The sequence below is a fragment of the Cervus canadensis genome, chromosome 6 (genome assembly GCF_019320065.1).
Source record: "Cervus canadensis isolate Bull #8, Minnesota chromosome 6, ASM1932006v1, whole genome shotgun sequence".
NCBI classification, from domain to species: domain Eukaryota; kingdom Metazoa; phylum Chordata; class Mammalia; order Artiodactyla; family Cervidae; genus Cervus; species Cervus canadensis.
Window position 1 is genome coordinate 79,635,388 of NC_057391.1, and position 19,012 is coordinate 79,654,399.

The 19,012-nt window shown below is 43.3% G+C and overlaps 2 protein-coding genes across 2 annotated transcripts; both read left to right on the forward strand.

Annotated features, from left to right (window-relative positions):
• The first annotated feature begins 1,227 nt into the window (after nucleotides 1-1,227).
• On the forward strand, nucleotides 1,228-9,415 carry LOC122444318 (endogenous retrovirus group K member 19 Env polyprotein-like). The gene is made up of 3 exons (XM_043473028.1): nucleotides 1,228-1,321; nucleotides 4,971-6,111; nucleotides 9,209-9,415. Exons 2-3 carry the CDS (start codon nucleotides 4,972-4,974, stop codon nucleotides 9,413-9,415), a joined length of 1,347 nt encoding a protein of 448 aa, XP_043328963.1. The 5' UTR covers nucleotides 1,228-1,321; nucleotide 4,971.
• Nucleotides 9,391-13,846, forward strand: LOC122443832 (peroxisomal succinyl-coenzyme A thioesterase-like). Its single transcript, XM_043472505.1, has 3 exons — nucleotides 9,391-10,000; nucleotides 11,816-12,018; nucleotides 13,012-13,846. The coding sequence occupies exons 1-3, from the start codon at nucleotides 9,520-9,522 to the stop codon at nucleotides 13,600-13,602; spliced, it is 1,275 nt and encodes a 424-aa protein (XP_043328440.1). The 5' UTR covers nucleotides 9,391-9,519; the 3' UTR covers nucleotides 13,603-13,846.
• The last annotated feature ends 5,166 nt before the right edge of the window (nucleotides 13,847-19,012 follow it).

Here is a 19,012-nt window from a genome sequence, read left to right on the forward strand (position 1 = left end):
GAACTACACAGGTCCACCTACATGTGAACTTTTTTCTTTTTTTGAACTTAAAAAAAATATGTACTACAGTACTTCACCAGCTGCTGTTGCTTGAATACATGGAAATGAACACAGATACAGAGGGATAACTATTAAGTTATACTTGGATTTTAACTGCATGCAGGGTCAGTGCCCCAGCCCCTGAAGTGTTCAAGGGTCAATAGTTCTTCCACATGGGGTTGCAAAGAGTCAGACATGACTAAGCAACTAACACTTTCTTGCACATAATACTATGTATTATAAGTAATCTAGAGATAATTTAAACTATATGAGAGGGTTTTCATAGGTGATATGCAAACACTACTCCATTTTTTATAAGGGACTTAAGTATCTATAGATTTTGGTATTGTCTGGGGTCCTGAAACAAATCCGATAGTGAGGTAAAACTGTATTCTAAGGTCTCTTTCATATTGAGAGAAAGGTAAAGAAACTGTCCACGCTGTTAACATTTCAAGAGTAACGATTCTTTTCAAAAATTTTACCTTTTCAAAAATTCAAGAGTAACTACTAAAATAAACAATGTTTAATTCACAAATGAATAGAAAAGAACACAGGAAAAAAAAGGAAAAACTTACTAAATCCAGAAGAAGGCAAGGGACTTCCCTGGTGGTCCAGTGGTTAAGAATTCACTTTCCAATGCAGGGAACACAGGTTTGATCCTTGGTGGGGATCGAAGCCTGTGTGCAACAACTACTCAAGCACGTGTATCTACAGCCCGGGTTCCACAATAAGAGAAGCCACCTCAAGGAGAAGCCTGCACACTGCAACGAGAGAGTAGCTGCGGGGAGCGGCTTGAAAGAGCTGACTCTGGGAGCTGCCTTGATTGATTGTCGAGGGTCTGTTCGCAGACATAGCTCTCTGTCCCGCCACCCCTCTGAAATTTACTATCCAAGTTAACTCCTAACAGACCATTAGTGAGCCTTGAATGCACACAAGGTGCAGATAGATGGCTTTGCACGACTGCCCTTAAGATAAGTAGGATGCCTTTGGCGCCAGGAGAGAGCTCTGGTGATTGTTATCTTAAAGATGATGTACATGGGGAAGAATTTTCTTTGGGATGCCTCTCTTCTTGGTTTAGTATATATGTAACCCTGAGAAATAAAGAATCATCGTTGACTGCAGCGATCCTCTCGACCCCATCTGTTCTGTCTCCTTTTTTCTTAGCCTAAAGGAACGCGTAGTGTTGCTCGCTGAAATCTTCCGGCTGGCCCGGCAAGTGGCGCCCAACAGCGTGGAGCTCGACGAAAGTTCCTTGCGGCCGCTGCCCGTTGAAACTATTAAGGTAAGTAAGAGTGTGTGTATTTGTATATTGAGGGGCAGGAAGGAATATTGTCGAGAGTATAAACCATGGGACAAGATAATAGTCGTCAGTTGTTTGTGCATATGTTACAGATAATGTTAAAGGATCGGGGAATGCAGGTTACTAAAATGAAATTGCAGACTTTTCTTAGTTTTGTTGAGGAAGTATGTCCCTGGTTTCCACAGGAAGGGACTATGAGTTTAGAGATATGGAAAAAGATAGGGAAACAGATTCAAACATATTATACTCTCCACGGACCTAATAAGGTTCCTGTGGAAACATTTTCATTATGGTCTTTAATAAGAGACTGCCTTGATTTTGAACATGAGGAAGGGAGTAAATTAAAACACATGCTCCCACCCGAAGAACCAATTTATGCTACTCCTAAAGTTTATGCTACTCCTAAAGGGAAAGGACCCACAAACTTTGAATTAGAATCTGCAAAACCTTTGAAGGAAAATGAGGGAACGCTGACTCCAGAGGATGAGGAAAGTTTAGAGGAACAGGCAGCTGCTTACCATAAGGATGATCATTGGGAATTACTTGTAACTGACAATTCGAATGTGCAGGCAACAGCTGCCCCTCCGACAAAGGGTCTGGAGGCACTCATGCAGAAATTATTAATAACAATAAAGGAAGAAATAAAAAGGGAAGGTAGGGATGAAGGCGCTGGTGCAATCTCTACTGCGCCTCCTGCTTATGCACCCTCAACTATTACTGGATTAGATCCTCCACCTATTTCCAAACCTGAAAATTTGTTGAATATAACTCGTGAATCACACAGTTTGTCCCCCTTGCAAAAGGCTATGCAACAGGCCCAAAGAGCTGGAGAAACTGTTCAGGGATTCTCCGCTACTTTCCCGGTATTCGAGCATGAAAACCAAAGGTATTATGAAGCTTTACCTTTCAAACAACTAAAGGAATTAAAAATTGCCTGTGGTCAATATGGACCTACGGCTCCTTTTACCCAGACCATGATAGAGAGTCTAGGAGGTCAAAATTTGCCACCTAGTGATTGGAAACAAATTGCAAGAGCTTGCTTATCAGGAGGGGACTATTTATTATGGAAATCAGAATTTACAGAACAATGTGGCCATATAGCTGAACTAAACCAGCGACAAGGGATCAATACTACATATGAAATGTTGGTAGGGGAAGGGGCCTACCAGAATACCAATGCTCAATTGAACTATTTGCCTGGAGCATATGCTCAAATTTCTAATGCTGCTCGGCAGGCTTGGAAAAAGCTCCCTTGCTCTAGTAATAAGACTGAGGATCTTTCAAAAATTCGTCAGGGGCCTGATGAACCATATCAAGATTTTGTGGCTCGTCTTCTTGAAGCAGTAGGTAAGATTATAGCTGATGAGCAGGCTGGAATAGTGCTTACTAAACAATTAGCCTATGAAAATGCAAATTCTGCCTGTCAGGCTGCACTTAGACCGTACAGAAAAAAGGGAGGTCTATCAGATTACATTCGTATATGTGCTGATATCGGACCTTCCTATATGCAGGGTATTACCCTGGCTGCAGCTTTACAAGGTAAAAGTATAAAAGAAGTATTATATCAACAGCAAATGAAAAATAAACGAGGATTACCTAGTAGGGGAAATGCTGGCTGTTTTGTTTGTGGCCAGCCTGGACATCGTGCTGCCTTTTGCCCCCAACAAGCCAATTCAGGGAATATAAAAACTCCTAATTTATGCCCTAGGTGTAAAAAAGGAAGACATTGGGCAAAAGATTGTAAATCTAAAATTGATGTCCAGGGCAACCCACTTCCCTCGCAGTCGGGAAACTGGGTGAGGGGCCAGCCCCTGGCCCCGAAACAATGTTATGGGGCAATGCAGGGAAATCAGATGGTAGAAGGCGAGTTACAGACTTGTTCAGAGCCACCTCAGGGAGCGCAGGCTTGGACCTCTGTTCCTCCTCCTACACAGTACTGACTCCCGAAATGGGAATGCAGGCTCTGCCCACTGGGGTATACGGCCCTTTGCCTGATGGAACCATCGGACTTTTGCTCGGACGTAGCAGCTCCACCATAAAAGGACTGCTCATAGCTCCTGGAGTAATTGATGCTGATTATACAGGAGAAATCAAAATTATGGCCCATTCCCCACAATGCATTACCACCATAGCTAGTGGACAGCGTATAGCTCAATTGATATTGGTCCCTGCAGTGCAAACAGGAAAAGCATTGGCTTCCAGGAGAGGGGAAGGTGCCTTTGGATCCTCTGACGCCTACTGGGTCCAGGCAATAACTAATAATCGTCCTGAGTTAACTTTAAGAATAAATGGAAAGTTCTTTACAGGCATTCTGGACACAGGAGCTGATGTTTCTGTTATTGCTGAGAGACACTGGCCCCGAGAATGGCCTAAACAGATAGCTATATCAACATTGCAAGGAATTGGTCAAACTAATAACCCTGAACAAAGTACAGAGCTGTTACATTGGACTGACCATGAGGGTCACGAAGGAGACATTAGACCTTATGTCCTCCCAAACCTCCCTGTAAATTTGTGGGGACGAGATGTTATGACTCATATGGGAGTATACTTATACAGCCCCAGTGATCAGGTTAGCAATCAGCTTTTAGATCAAGGGCTTCTTCCCACCTCGGGACTTGGAAAAAATAATCAGGGAACTGTTGTGCCTGTTCAGACAAAAAGGTTACCAAAAAGAAGTGGACTTGGGTATTTTTAGAAGGGACCTCTGATCCTCCTGTAATTCACGCAGATCCTATTACTTGGAAGTCTGAGGAGCCTGTGTGGGTTGATCAGTGGCCCCTTTCCAAAGAGAAAATTGACGCTGCCCAACAACTGGTGCAGGAACAGTTAGAATTGGGACATATTGAACAGTCTAATTCACCTTGGAATTCGCCCATTTTTGTTATTAAGAAAAAATCTGGGAAATGGAGGCTTTTGCAGGATCTGTGAAAGGTTAATGAAACTATGGAAGTCATGGGAGCATTACAACCAGGATTGCCTTCTCCCATGGCTATTCCGAGGGATGCCCACATAATAATTCTAGATTTAAAAGACTGCTTTTATACTATTCCTCTAGCACCTCAAGACTGCCCTCGATTTGCTTTTAGTGTTCCATCTGTTAATTTTTCCCAACCAATGCGCAGGTATCATTGGAAAGTTTTGCCACAGGGTATGGCCAATAGCCCCACCTTGTGCCAGAAGTTTGTTGCAGCAGCATTGCTTACGGAGTTTTTCTGCTATGGGCCTACCTAAATGCATCAAAACAGACAATGGCCCTGGATATGTTGGCCGCAATTTTCAAACCTTTTGTGCCCAGCTGCGCATCGTACACAAGACTGGAATCCCATATAACCCACAGGGCCAAGGAATTGTTGAGCGGGCACATCAAACCCTTCAGCACCAACTGAAAAAATTAAAAAGGGGGAGTTTGTATGCTATTACGCCTAACAATCTTCTTAGTCATGCTTTGTTTGTTTTAAATTTTCTGAGCCTTGATAAAAATGGAAAATCAGCAGCTCAACGTTTTTGGCACTATGATAATAAAAAGGCACGGCCATTAGTCAGGTGGAAAGACCCGCTAGAAGGCAGATGGCATGGGCCGGATCCAGTTCTAATATGGGGGAGAGGTCATGTTTGTGTTTTCCCGCAGAATGCCGAAGCGCCGCGCTGGCTCCCGGAAAGGTTGGTACGCACGGCAGAGGAGAGCACTGGAGGAGCGAATGAGACAGCTCACAATCCAGGAGACGGTCCCGCTGCTGACAGCTCAGCAGATACAGGCACTGTTACAGATGGCGTGTGAGAATGCTTCCAACCCTTCCCCTGCCTCTCCTACTAGTATATTAATTTCATTATTACTTCTTTTAAACCAGATAAGTTCCATGGAAGCCAGTATCTTCTGGGCGTATGTTCCTGATCCCCCTCTTTTACAGCCCGTTGGATGGGAAATGAGTTCTGTTCCTGTGTATGTGAATGACACAATACTTTTGGGGGGGTTTTCTGATAAGCATATTTTTCCACAGAATGCCAGTATTTCTTATACGGGATCCTCTTCACAATTACCAATGTGCTTTTTCCGAAATCATAATGTTTCAGGATGTCTTACTGTTACAGATGCAGAATACTTTGGTTATGATTATGACCATGACCGCCGTAATTGGATAGTGGATATTCCTAGCATTACGAAATCCACAGGATATGCACGACGAGTCAATGGAACCGGACCTAAAGACATTCCATTTTGTGGCCTGGGGGTAAAAGGACGATATATAGCTGTGCCATGGAAACTTTGTAGAGATGAGACTGCTACTGTATATTCTATTACTAATGACACACATTCCCTTTGGGACTGGTCGCCAGACTCCAACAGGAACCCCGGAAAGGAAGGCGGCAGACAACTTGCAGCTAGAATTTGGAATCTTGGTGGCACCACGGTGTATCAGACTGAGATATGGAAGCTGTTGGCTGCTTTCGGAACAGATGGGTCCCTTTTACAGACTGGAGGAAAGACCAAAGGAGTACTATCCTGGAGAGCGTATTGGTGGAATGAGACTTGGAGATATCCTCGGGCCTGCGTACCCTATCCCTTTATGATCCTTGTTGGCTCTGTGACTCTTTCTAAAAATGCTAGCCTATATCATGTTCATTGTTTTAATTGTACCCTGACTAATTGTATAAGAGGTATGGAAAATAATTCTGGGGCTCTGATAGTTAAACAACCGCCCTTCGTCATGATGCCTGTAAATCTTACTGAGCCTTGGTATGAAGAGTCAGGGCTTGAGCTGTGGAATAAGGTGCGTACAGCCCTTGCTAGGCCACGAAGGGGGATAGGATTAATAATTCTAGGAGTAGTAACACTTATAACTTTGATTGCTTCTGCAGTTACTGCTTCTGTATCTTTAGCTCAATCTGTGCATACTGCTGGCATTGTAGACGATTTGGCAAAAAACACTTCAAAGGCTTTAGGGATTCAAGAAGATATAGATAGAAAATTAGAGGATAGACTAAATGCGCTTTATGATGCAGTAAGATTTTTGGGAGAAGAAGTGCAAGGGTTAAAGCTAAGAACAAAAATTAGATGTCATGCTAACTATCGTTGGATTTGTGTTACACCAAAAATTTATAATGATACTGAAACTCCTTGGGACAGAGTGAAATCACATTTAGATGGTATTTGGCATAATGAAAACATTTCCTTAGATCTATTACAACTTCATCAGGAAATTCTTGATATAGAATTCCTCGGGCTAGTATGGATTTGGCAGAAAATGCTGAAGAGTTTGTTAACAGTTTGTTTTCCAATTTTCCTTCAATAACCTCACTTTGGCATCTTTTTTCAGGGGTCGTGGCCATGCTTCTGGTATTAGCGCTTTTTGTGTGCATTACTCCTTGTATCATAAAGAAATTTGTCAAAGAGCTGTGGGACATCAAGGCTGTCCTACACAGTAATTATTTACGCCAAAAGAATCAGGCGTGCCATTTTATTAAATAAAAGAGGGGGAGCTGCGGGGAGCGGCTTGAAAGAGCTGACTCTGGGAGCTGCCTTGATTGATTGTCGAGGGTCTGTTCGCAGACATAGCTCTCTGTCCCGCCACCCCTCTGAAATTTACTATCCAAGTTAACTCCTAACAGACCATTAGTGAGCCTTGAATGCACACAAGGTGCAGATAGATGGCTTTGCACGACTGCCCTTAAGATAAGTAGGATGCCTTTGGCGCCTTGAGAGAGCTCTGGTGATTATCTTAAAGATGATGTACATGGGGAAGAATTTTCTTTGGGATGCCTCTCTTCTTGGTTTAGTATATATGTAACCCTGAGAAATAAAGAATCATCGTTGACTGCAGCGATCCTCTCGACCCCATCTGTTCTGTCTCCTTTTTTCTTAGCCTAAAGGAACGCGTAGTGTTGCTCGCTGAAATCTTCCGGCTGGCCCGGCAAGTAGCCCCTGCTTTGCCACAACCAGAGAAAGCCAGCAAGCAGCAGTGAAGACGCAGCACAGCCAAAAATAAATAAATAAATATTTTAAAAAGGAATAGCAGGTTCACATGCCCACTTACATGCTTTCTTCAACTTCTGGAAACAAAACCTAGCTGGAAGCACTCAGATTTGGGGGAAAGTGGCAGCTGGAGGGAGAGTAGACTATCATTTCACATTGTAAACTTTTCAATATTGCTTACATCTGTTTTTCAAAGTACATATTTTTGTCCTTCAAAAAGAATTGATTTTTCCTTACAGAGCAATTTAGAAGCACTGTGCAAACCTATGACAATTATCTGGAGACCATGAGAAACAGTTGGAGAAGGAAATGGCAACCCACTCCAGTATTCTTACCTGGAACATTCGAAGGGCAAAGGAGCCTGGTAGGCTACAGTCCATGGGGTCACAAAGAGTCCGACACAACTGAGCGACTGAGCACACGTGAGGAACAAAACACAGATGTGCTCAATCCCTGGGTACTATGAAATTAAACATGACATTTTGCTTCCTAGTATTCTTCAAAGCCTTTCACATACACTGTCATCTTTGATCCCCATATAGGAGACATTCATCATGTTAAACACAAGAACTCTTAAACCCCAAACGATATATAATTACTTGAGACTACAGAACTAGTCAGTGATGAAGTCATGGCGAGAATTCTAATCTATTTCACCCCAATGTTGCTGCTCACTGTTGAGTTCCACATTTGGAGTCTGTCAAGGCTCTGACAGTTAGAGATTAATCCTCAGCAGCTTAACATTCTCCAAGCCTCAGGTCCCTCCTCTAGAATATTTGAAAAATACTCCCAGTGTTTTACAGACTTGTTAAATTGTGAATGTAAAACACACAATTTAATAAGATGAATCAATTTAACAAGAGTAGCCACTACTCTTTAGCAACGGTGTACCCTGGAGAAAGAAAGGGCAACCTACTTTAAGATTCTTGCCTGGAGAATCCCACGAACAGTCTGTACAGTTGCAAGGAATCAGACATGACTGAAGGGACTTAGTGTACACAGTCATTACTACACTATATATAAATTGTAGTAAATATAAAATACATCCTTGGACATTATATCTGCATTGCTTCCAGGGTCACATTCAAAACGTTGACCGTTAGTGTCTACAAAGACTGAATGTTCTCATTCTCTATGATACAGCAATTTCAATCTTTGGTATTCACTTCACAGTAATGAAGCACTATATCTAAGAATCCCAAGCTGGGAATTATCAAACGCCTATATGGGCTTCCCTGGTGGCTCAGAGGTTAAAGCGTCTGCCTGCAATGCAGGCGACCTGGGTTCAATCCCTGGGTCAGGAAGATCCCCTGGAGAAGAAAGTGGCAACCCACTCCAGTAATCTTGCCTGGAGAATCCCATGGATGGAGGAGCCTGGTGGGCTACAGTCCACGGGGTCGCAAAGAGTCAGACACGACTGAGCGACTTAACTAACTAACTATAGTCAGTAAAATTTGACAAATACATTTATGATTACAAAATGCAGTACTATTTGGCAGTGATCACGGAAAATCTACAACTGCTCCAAACAGTATCCAACAGTAATCTCAAAAACATAATGTGAGAATAAAATCAGACACTAAAGACGGCAGACTGAAGGATTCATCACCATAAAATAAGAGTTGGGAAAAACCAACCCGTTTTATTGGACTCAGAGTACCTTGGGAACGGGAAAGCGACTGGAGTCGAAAGGAGGGTGGCTTCTGGAGTGCTGGCAGGGATGTTTCTGAATCCCTGTGCTGGGTTACCCAACTAAGTACGTTCGGGTTTTGTAATTCATTGAACTGTACACTTAAGATTTACGCACGTTTTTGGTATGTACGTTATAATTCATTAAAAGTTTTAAGTTGCCCTTTTCTATGGAAGGGCTACAAGTCTTGGAATTCTGTCTATAGTCACTCAGCTCTGGTTTCACCTTGAATCAATTACCCGCAACGAGTGCGGGAGGTTTGAGGCTGAAAAGAGGCGTCCGCGGGCGGGTGTGGCACCGCACGGGACTGCGTCCCGCCGGGAAAACGACTTTTAGTCAGGCAAGTTGCCGGCTAGAGGAGGTACTTGGACCGGAAGCGCCAGGACGCCTCCGGGGGCGCCTCAGCCTTTGACCGCTCCCGGCGCCAGGCGACGCCTGACCTCATCGGTCCACTGGGCGCGCACAGCCGGCCTGGGATGGGACACCGGAAGCGACCTGAGCTTTCACATTCAGGGTATGGGCTGCGACAGTGCGTCTGGAATGACAGTGACAGTGACGCTGGAGCCGGCGGGCCGCTGCCGCTGGGACGAGCCCGTGCGCATCGCTGTCCGCGGCCTGGCGCCGGGGCAGCCGGTCACGCTGCGCGCGTCCCTGCGCGACGAGAAGGGCGCGCTCTTCAGGGCCCACGCGCGCTACTGCGCCGACGCCGCCGGCCTGCTGGACCTGGAGCGCGCGCCCGCGCTGGGCGGCAGCTTCGCGGGGCTCGAGCCCATGGGGCTCTTCTGGGCTCTGGAGCCCGAAAAGCCTTTTTGGCGATTTCTGAAGCGGGATGTGCAGACGCCCTTCGCCGTGGAGCTGGAGGTGTTCGACGGTCACGAGCCCGGGACCCAGCGACTTCTGGGCCGGGCGGTGCACGAGCGCGACTTCCTGGCGCCCGGGGTGCGGCGCGAGCCGGTGCGCGCGGGCCGGGTGCGCGCCACGCTCTTCCTGCCGCCAGGTGAGCCTGGGGTGCTGGGGCCTGGCGAGCGTGTTCTCCAGGCCGTCTTGGTTTGCGATACCGCTTCCCAGGAAGGGTGGCTTGGGATCAGGGTCAGAGAAGAGGATGTTGACTAGATCAGTGACCTCACAGCCACAATGGAGGCTTTTGATTGGTTCTGCACTCTGCTCTGCAGTTTCCTTGCATTATCTCATTTAACATCTGTATCCCAAAGAGGTGGATACTGTTAGTATGCAGATTTAAAAAAAGAAAAAAGGACTGGATGGGGTCCGTAAGGTTCACTTTGCTATTAATAATTAGTCTACAGATCTCTATAGGCTTCAGCTCCGTAGACCTTAACACAATATGATGGAACCTATTACCAGAACACTCTTCTCTAGTGTCCTGCTTACACTGGGCCCCTTACCCACATTTTCATGCTCCTCTCTACCACAAATCACTTTTCGGACTTCACTGCCTTCCTTCCTTAAAGCCTCACTGAATACCTTTTTTTCTTTTTTCTGGTCAAGTGACATTTGAAATATAAGTACACACACACACAGAGTCGTGTTGATGCAACACAATACAAAAGTTTTCTTGCAAGATTATTAACTTGGTTATTCTTCCCTACAACTACAGATTCTTCGATCCTTTGAGATAATTTGTTATAAAGTAATATGGAGGATAAACACGTTGATAAATTATCATATATTTTCCTTGGACTCCTTTCCCTAAAAGGAACTTGTAACCCTTTTCAATAATGACTCAGGGAACTGTTATCTTTCCTTTGAGTCACAGGAACTGACTAATAGTTTAGAAAGATCTCTAAAAGGAAAGCAGGATGGAAAAAATAAAAAATTTTTTTTAAATAATAAAAAAATAAAAATAAAAGGAAAGCAGGCTCTTTTTAAAAAATTGAAGTGAAAAAAAAATTTTAAAAAAAATTGAAGTGTAGTTGATATACAATGTATTCATTTCTGCTGTACTGCAAAGTGACTCAATTATACATATATGTATTCTTTTCCATTATAGTTTATCACAGGGTATTGAATATAGTTCTCTGTGCTATATGGTAAGACCTTGTTATTTATCCATTCTCTATATACTAGTTTGCGTCTGCTAACCCCAAACTCCCACTCCATCCCTTTGCAACACACCCTCCCTCTTGGCAACCATAAGTCTGTTCTCTACATCTGTGAGTATGTTTCTGTTTTGTTGATAAGTTCATTTGTGTCATATTTTAAATTCTACATTTCAGTGTATCATATGGTACTTGGCTTTCTCTTCCTGACTTGGTTCACGTAGTGTGATAATCTCTAGGTCCATCCATGTTGCTGTAAATGTTGGTTCATTCTTTTTTATGGCTGAGTAGTATTCCATTGCATATATATACCATATCTTCTGTATCCATTCATCTGTCAGTGAACATTTAGCTTGTTTCCTTGTCTTGGTTGTCGTGAACAGTGCTGCTATGAACATAGGGATTCATATATCTCTTTGATTTATAGTTTTTTCCTGGTATATGCCCAGGAGTGGGACTGTTGGATCACATGGCAACTCTATTTTTAGTTTTTTGAGAACCTCCATACTATTTTCCATAGTGGCTACACCAACTTATATTTCCTCCAACAGTGTAGGAGGGTTCCCTTTTGTCCACACCCTCTCCAGCACTTATTTGTAGATTTTTTAATGATGGTCATTCTGACTCATGTGAGGTGAGTATCTATCTCATTGTAGTTTTGATTTGCATTTCTCTAATAATTAGTGCTGTTGAGCATGGAAAGCAAATTCATTAAATTATATAATATTTCCCCTTTGTAATATTACTGTCTCTAGGATCTGGACCCTTCCCAGGGATCATTGACATCTTCGGTATTGGAGGAGGCCTATTGGAATATCGGGCCAGTCTTTTGGCTGGCCATGGCTTTGCCACATTGGCTCTAGCTTATTATGACTTTGATGATCTTCCCAAGAAATTTGACGTGATACACCTGGAATATTTTGAAGAAGCCCTGTGCTACATGCTCCAGCACACCCAGGTTCTCCTACTGTCCTTTATCCTTCTCTTCAGAACCACCTCCAGAGGGCTGTCCCTGTGCACTCACCTGTGCCCGGTGCATGGGTGCTGCTCTGCTCTTCTTTCACAGAGATTGCTTTTGGAGACTTCCTTGGTTTTAGTGCCTAAAGCACCTAAAGCACCATCCCCTTTCTTTGTCAGATGGGTTAATAATGCAGAATTCACTGTAAAAGTCATGTGAAATTTTATTTCAAGGAATTAATGCAGAATTCATTGTAAAATTCATGGGAAATTTTATTTCAAGGAATTAGGTAGTGATATGAAAATTCCTTTTGAGAGAAAGTGGAGTTTCTAATTTCTTCGCTTTGAATGCTTTTTAATATTTTTCTGACAGCAGGGTATGTTCTCAGATGATCTAAACTTGTCCACCCATTTCAGAAGCTAAGAACTACTTAATTGGACTCTGCAGTCCTGCTTTGTTTCTATTAAGTTAACCATTTTTCAGTATATATTTAGAAGTGGTATGATAATGATTCACTTCTTGTAACAGAATTTGGTTTCACAGACTTAGATTCCCAAGAACATACAGGCTCCTTGACTCAGCATTCTCTAGTATCTGACTCTCTGGAAGTTTGTGAACAATCCTGGTGGCTCAGTCAAGTAAAGAATCTGTCTGCAATGCAGGTAGACCCAGGTTTGACCCCTGGGTGGGGAAGATTCCTTGGGGAAGGAAGTGGTCACCCTCTCCAGTATTCTTGCCTGGAGAATCCCATGGACAGAGGAGCCTGGCAGGCTACAGTCCTTAGTGACTAAGCCATCATCCCAGATTTACCATTGAATTTGTTTGCCACATGTCCAGCAAGATAGTCTTTATATGGGAAGAAACTCCTCTGTGAACTGAGGTTGAGTGTCTTGTGGCCAGTTCACAAATTAGAGCTAGCAGCAACTCTAGTTGCATTTAGAAAAACGTTTTTCTTTTGGGTAAGTTCTTGACTCTTATCTCCTTTTCTTCCAGATAAAGGGCCCACGCATTGGGCTTCTGGGCATTTCTTTAGGGGCTGATATTTGTCTCTCCATGGCCTCATTTTTGAAGAACATCTCAGCCACGGTTTCCATCAATGGATCTGGGTTCAGTGGACACAGAGTCATACACTACAAGGACAGCAACATTCCACCGTTGGGCCATGACCTGAGGCGAGTGAAGGTAGCTTTCTCAGGCCTCCTAGACATTGTGGATGTAAGGAATGATATTGTAGGGGGGTGCGAGAACCCCTGCATGATTCCAATAGAGAAGGCCCAGGGGCCTATCCTCTTCATTGTTGGACAGGATGACCATAACTGGAGGAGTGAGTTTTATGCCCAGATAGCCTCGGAACGGTTACAGGCCCATGGAAAGGAAAAACCCCAGATCATCTCTTATCCTGGGGCTGGGCACTACATTGAGCCTCCTTATTTCCCCATGTGCCCAGCTTCTTTGCATAAATTATTGGACAAACCCGTCATGTGGGGTGGGGAGCCCAGGGCCCATTCTAAGGCCCAGGTAGATGCTTGGAAGCAAATTCTAACCTTCTTCACCAAACACCTTGGACCTTCCCCCAAATTGTAATGCACTGCTCTGTTACTGACAGGAGAGAGATTCAAGATTGGATTTTAGTGTTTAATAGTCTTATCTGAATCGTTTGTCCCCTAGACAACACTAAATTCATGTCATTGGTATTAATGACATATTTTAGGTAACTTTGTGGAGTTTTATTTCATTATGAATTTTTCTAATCTAACACATGCCTATTGTTGAAGATTCCATAGAGGTATATAATACAAAATAGTAAAAAGTATCCGTACTTTTAAAATTTGTGTTTTCATCTAGATTTTTTTTACTTAACATTTTTATTCACAGAACTACTGGGTTACTTTTTCCATCACTGGGAGAGAATGGTCATTCAGTGTTTGCCAGTGGTTCAATTATAGATAACAGTAGAATTTTCATTGGCTAAAGTATACACAGAGGTGTTGATAGAAGGAAAGCCAGACTGACCTTTTTCTCTTGGAGATTAAAGAGGAATTCCCTGGGAGGAGGAGTTGTGGTAAGAAGGGGAGCACCAGGGGCTTCCTTCGTGGTCAGTTTAAGAATCCACCTTTCAATGGAAGGAACACCATTTTGATCCCTGGTCCAAGAAGATCCCACATGCCTGGGGCAACTAAGTCCATGTGCCACAACTACTGAAGCCTGCACACCTAGAGCTCTTGATTCATAACAGGAGAAGCTACTGCAATGAGAAGTCCACATACTGCAAATAGAGAGTAGCCCTCGCTCACCCCAACTACAGAAAGTCCATGCCCAGCAACAAAGACCCAGCACAACCAAAAAATAATAAAAATAAAAAAAGAAGGGGAACATCTGACTCTAGAATAGTTTAGTCAAAACTCTATTCCAAAGGTGAGTCATTCAGTTCAGTTCAGTTGCTCAGTTGTGTCCGACTCTTTGTGACCTCATGGACTGCAGCACGCCAGGCTTCCCTGTCCATCAGAAACTCCTGAAGGATGCTCACATTCACGGTCCATCAAGTTGGTGATGCCATCCAGCCATCTCATCCCCTGTCATCCTCTTCTCCTCCTGCCTTCAATCTTTCCTAGCATCAGGGTCTTTTTCAGTGAGTCGGCTCTTTGCATCAGGTGGACAGAGTATTGGAGCTTCAGCTTCAGCATCAGTCCTTCCAAAGTCATCAGTCCAAAGGTGAGTGACTGTGACCTATTTTCCTTCCTGCTTCCTGGTTCTGAGAACAAACTTTAGAAACTCATACTGTGACATTCCTAGAGGCATCATCACTTTCCCTGACAACAAAACTACAAATTGTTATGTAGGTTTATTTGAAGAGACAGTGGTTGAGAATTTTCAAAAATTGACAGACATCAACCACATAGTCCAGAGGTACCATGTCTTGGCTCAGGCTTCTCTAACAAAATACCAAAGACAGAATGGCTTAAACAACAGACATTTCTCACAGTTCTGGAGGCTGGGAAGTCCAAGATCAAGGTTCTGGCAGATTCAGTTCCTGGTGGGGGCCTCTTCTGGCCTAGAGACAGCTGCCTTCTCCCTGTGTCTTCAACTGGAGGGGAGAGAAAGGCAGGGGGGCGGGGGGCTCCAGTTTCACTTCCTCATTTCATAAGGACACTAATCCCATCATGGGGGCCTCACTCTCCAGACCTCATTTAAACCTAACAACTTCACAAAGGCCCCACCTTCAAATACCATCACACTGGAGTTTCAGATTGCAACACTGAGTTTTGAGGGCACACATTCAGTTCGTAACACCTATAAAGCTCAAGCTAAATACAAAGAAAACTGTATTTAACACATTATAGAACAATTGTTTTTGCAGGTTTTAAATAATTTGTTTGTTTATATATTATCATTTTTGGCTATGCTGGGTCTCCGTGGCTGTGGCTTTTCTCTAGTTGCAGTGAACTTGGGCTCTATATGCTCTAGTTGTGCTACATGGCTTCTCACTGTGGTGGCTTCTCTCATTGCAGAGCATGGACTCTTGGGCACACAGGCTTCAGTAGTTGCAGCATGTGGACTCAGTAGTTGCTGCTCCCAGGCTGTAGAGTGCAGGCTCAATAGCTGTGGAACACAGGCTTGGCCACTCTGAGGCATGTGTGATCTTCCCGGACCAAGGATCGAACCCATGTCTCCTGCATTGGCAGTTGGTTTCTTTACCACTAAGCCACCAGGGAAGCCCTGTGCAGGTTTTAAAACATAGAATCATAACACAAATTCTTCACCACTTCTGGCACAAAGAGGTGGGAGACCTATGCCCTCTCCCCTCAATACGGATGGGTTTCTGACTGCTTCAGTTAGTACTGAACTGATGCTTGTGACTTCAGAAGGTAGGTCATAAAGGCCATGAAGTTTTCACCTTGTTTGCTGGGAATACTTGCTCTTGGAGCGCTGAGCCACCCTATGGAGCTTGACAAACTTGAGGCTGTGATGCTATGCGTGTGTGTGTGTGCTAAGTTGCTTTAGTCGTGTCCAACTCTTTGCGACCTATGGACTGTAGCCACCGTTTTTCTCTATCCAGGGGATTCTTCAGGCAGGCCTACTGGAGTGGGTTACCATGCCCTTCTCCAGGGATCTTCCTGACCCAGGGATCAAACCCTTGCCTCTTAGGTCTCCTGCATTGGCAAGCAGGTTCTTTACCACTAGTGCCACCTGTGAAGCCCCAATTCTTAGACATTCCTGTTAAAAAACATGGCGTCTGAGAGACACACAATTGCTGGCCCCTACCTAGCTCTTCTGAAATCTAGCTAAGAATCTGTCGCCAATTCTTTCATTGCTCCTCGGTTTACTGTCTGAGTTGTTCTCTGTATCTCTTGGTTCTATCCTCTGAGTTGAAACTTGTGTTTCCCATAAAAATAATTAAATTAGGAAAAAAGCCTCCAGGATCTGTTTTCTGGGCAAAATATATGAAGCAACTAAAGGTCTCTTTTTAGACACAGATGTAAAGAACAGAACTTTGGACTCTGAGTTCTGAGGGGGGAGAAGGCGAGGGTGGGATGATTTGAGAGAATAGCATGTATATTACCAGATGTGAAATAGATCGCCAGTCCAGGTTCAATGCATGAGACAGGGTGCTGAGGGCTGGTGCACTGGGACGACCCTGAGGGATGGGATGGGGAGGGAGGTGGGAGGGGGGTTCAGGATGGGGAACACATGTACACCCATGGCTGATTTATGTCGATGTATGACAAAAACCACTACAATATTGTAATTAGTCTCCAATTAAAATAAATTAATTTAAAATAATTTAAAAAACAGGCAAAACTAATATATGGAAATAGAAGTCAGAGTAGTGTAGTGGATGTTCTTCAAGGCAGGAGTTTTGTTTTTGTTTTATGATATTGGTGTATTCACTGTGAAAATACATAGAGATGCACTTTAAAAAATAAATAAATGAATAAAGGTCTCTTTTTATTTTGCACTCTTTCTCTTTTAAACTTACTGTGCTTCCACCAGAACCATTTTAAAAACTATGTGGGTTTTCTAAAAATATTAGTGGAGTTCACTGTTTTAGGCAATACATCACTATAAACCTGTTTGAGATAAGACTGTCTCTATTTGGGGCTTTTTGGGAGAATGCTGCAGGAAAACATCCTTAAGATTCTCATAAATTCTCTTATTTAATAGGATTTGTTAGGCACACCTTAAAATGTTTAGAGGGACTTTTGTCATTCTGAAATATTCTGTGAAGCACTACCTTGAATCTTTGAGGTCTTTACAAAGGATCTCCCATAGACTCACTCTGGGCTTGACTTTGCTTTGACATTCTGTCTTAATCACAGAAGGATTTACCATCTGGAGAAGGTGGAAAGGAGAAACAGTATTACTGTCAAACTTGGCAAGTCCTGGTTGCTTCCTCTTTAGAAGTTCATTAAAAAAATTATGTTATATTGGAGTACAGTTGTGTTAATTTCAGGTGGACAGCAAAGTGGTTCAGTTATACACATATCTATTCTTTTTCAGATTCTTTCCCTTACAGGTTATCACAGAATATTGAGTAGGTTCTCTGTACTGAGCAGTAGGTCCTTGTTGCTAACAGTTGATTCCTTAGTTCACCTCTTTTTGTGTGTGTTATAATAGGCAGCAAGAAGAAGCCGGATGGCACTATCAGTACTCTGCTGGGAAATCATTTTAGCTAGATCACTGAATTAATTAGGTACGTTTTCCTTTCTTTCACATTATTACAGATGTCAGTGTTTCCTCTGGCTTCCAGTGAATTTATTTTGCTTTCCTTTAGACCTTCATGAGTCTCTTTGGCTTTCACTAATGGTCTCCCTGGAGCCCTTCCAGCTTCCACCTGCCACTCAGTCCTAAAGCCATTTGTGATTCTCATGCACGTGAATTTCTGCATGGACTGCTGAGCTTCCTCACAGCGTGATATATGGATTTCAAAAATGTGAAACCAGACACTACAAAACTATTAGAGGAAAATATAGGCAGGACACTCTCTGACATAAATCACAGCAATAACGTTTTCAATCTGTCTTCCAGAGTAATGGAAATAAAAACAAAAATAAACAAATGAGACCTAATTAAGCTCAAAAGCTTTTGCACAGCAGAGGAAACCATAAACAAAACAAAAAGACAAGCCATCAAATGGGAGAAAATGCAAATGATGTGACTGGCAAGGTGTTGGCTCCAAAATGTACCAATAACTCGTATGGCTTAATATCATCAAACAACCCAATAAATAAACGGGCAGAAGACCTCAATAGACATTTCTCTAAAGATGACAAACACATGGCCAGTGAGTGAAAAAGTGAAAGTCACTCAGTCATGCCCAACTCTTTGCGACCCCATGGACTGTACAGTGATTTCTCTAGCCAAGGATACTGGAGTGGGTAGCTGTTCCCTTCTCCAGGGGATCTTCCCAATACAGGAATCGAACTGGTCTCCTGCATTGCAGGTAGATTCTTTACCAACTGGTCTATCAGGGAATTCCAACATGGCCAAGAGGCACATAAAAAGATGTTCAGTATTGCTCATTATTAGAGAAATGCGAACCAAAACTACAATGAAATATCGTATCAGAATTCCTATCATCAGAAAATCCACAGATGGGCTTCCCTTGTGACTCAGTGGTAAAGAATCCACTTGCCAATGCAGGAGACACAGGTTAGACCCCTGATCCAGGAAGAGTCTATGAGCCATGGAGCAGCTAAGACTGTTCACCACAACTACTGAACCTGGGCTCTATACTACTGAGCCTATATGCTACAGCTACTGAAGCCCACCTAGAGCCTGTGTTCTGTAACCAGAGAAGCCACTGCAAAGATAAGCCTCACACCATAAGTGGAGAGTAGTTCCTACTCATTACAACTAGAGAAAAGCTCGAGCGACAGTGAAGATCTAGCACAGACAGAAAAGAGAAGCCCACAGACAATAAATACTGGAGAAGGGAACTTTCCTACACTGTTGATGGGAATGTAAATTGGTGTGGAGAGGTTCCTAAGAGAAC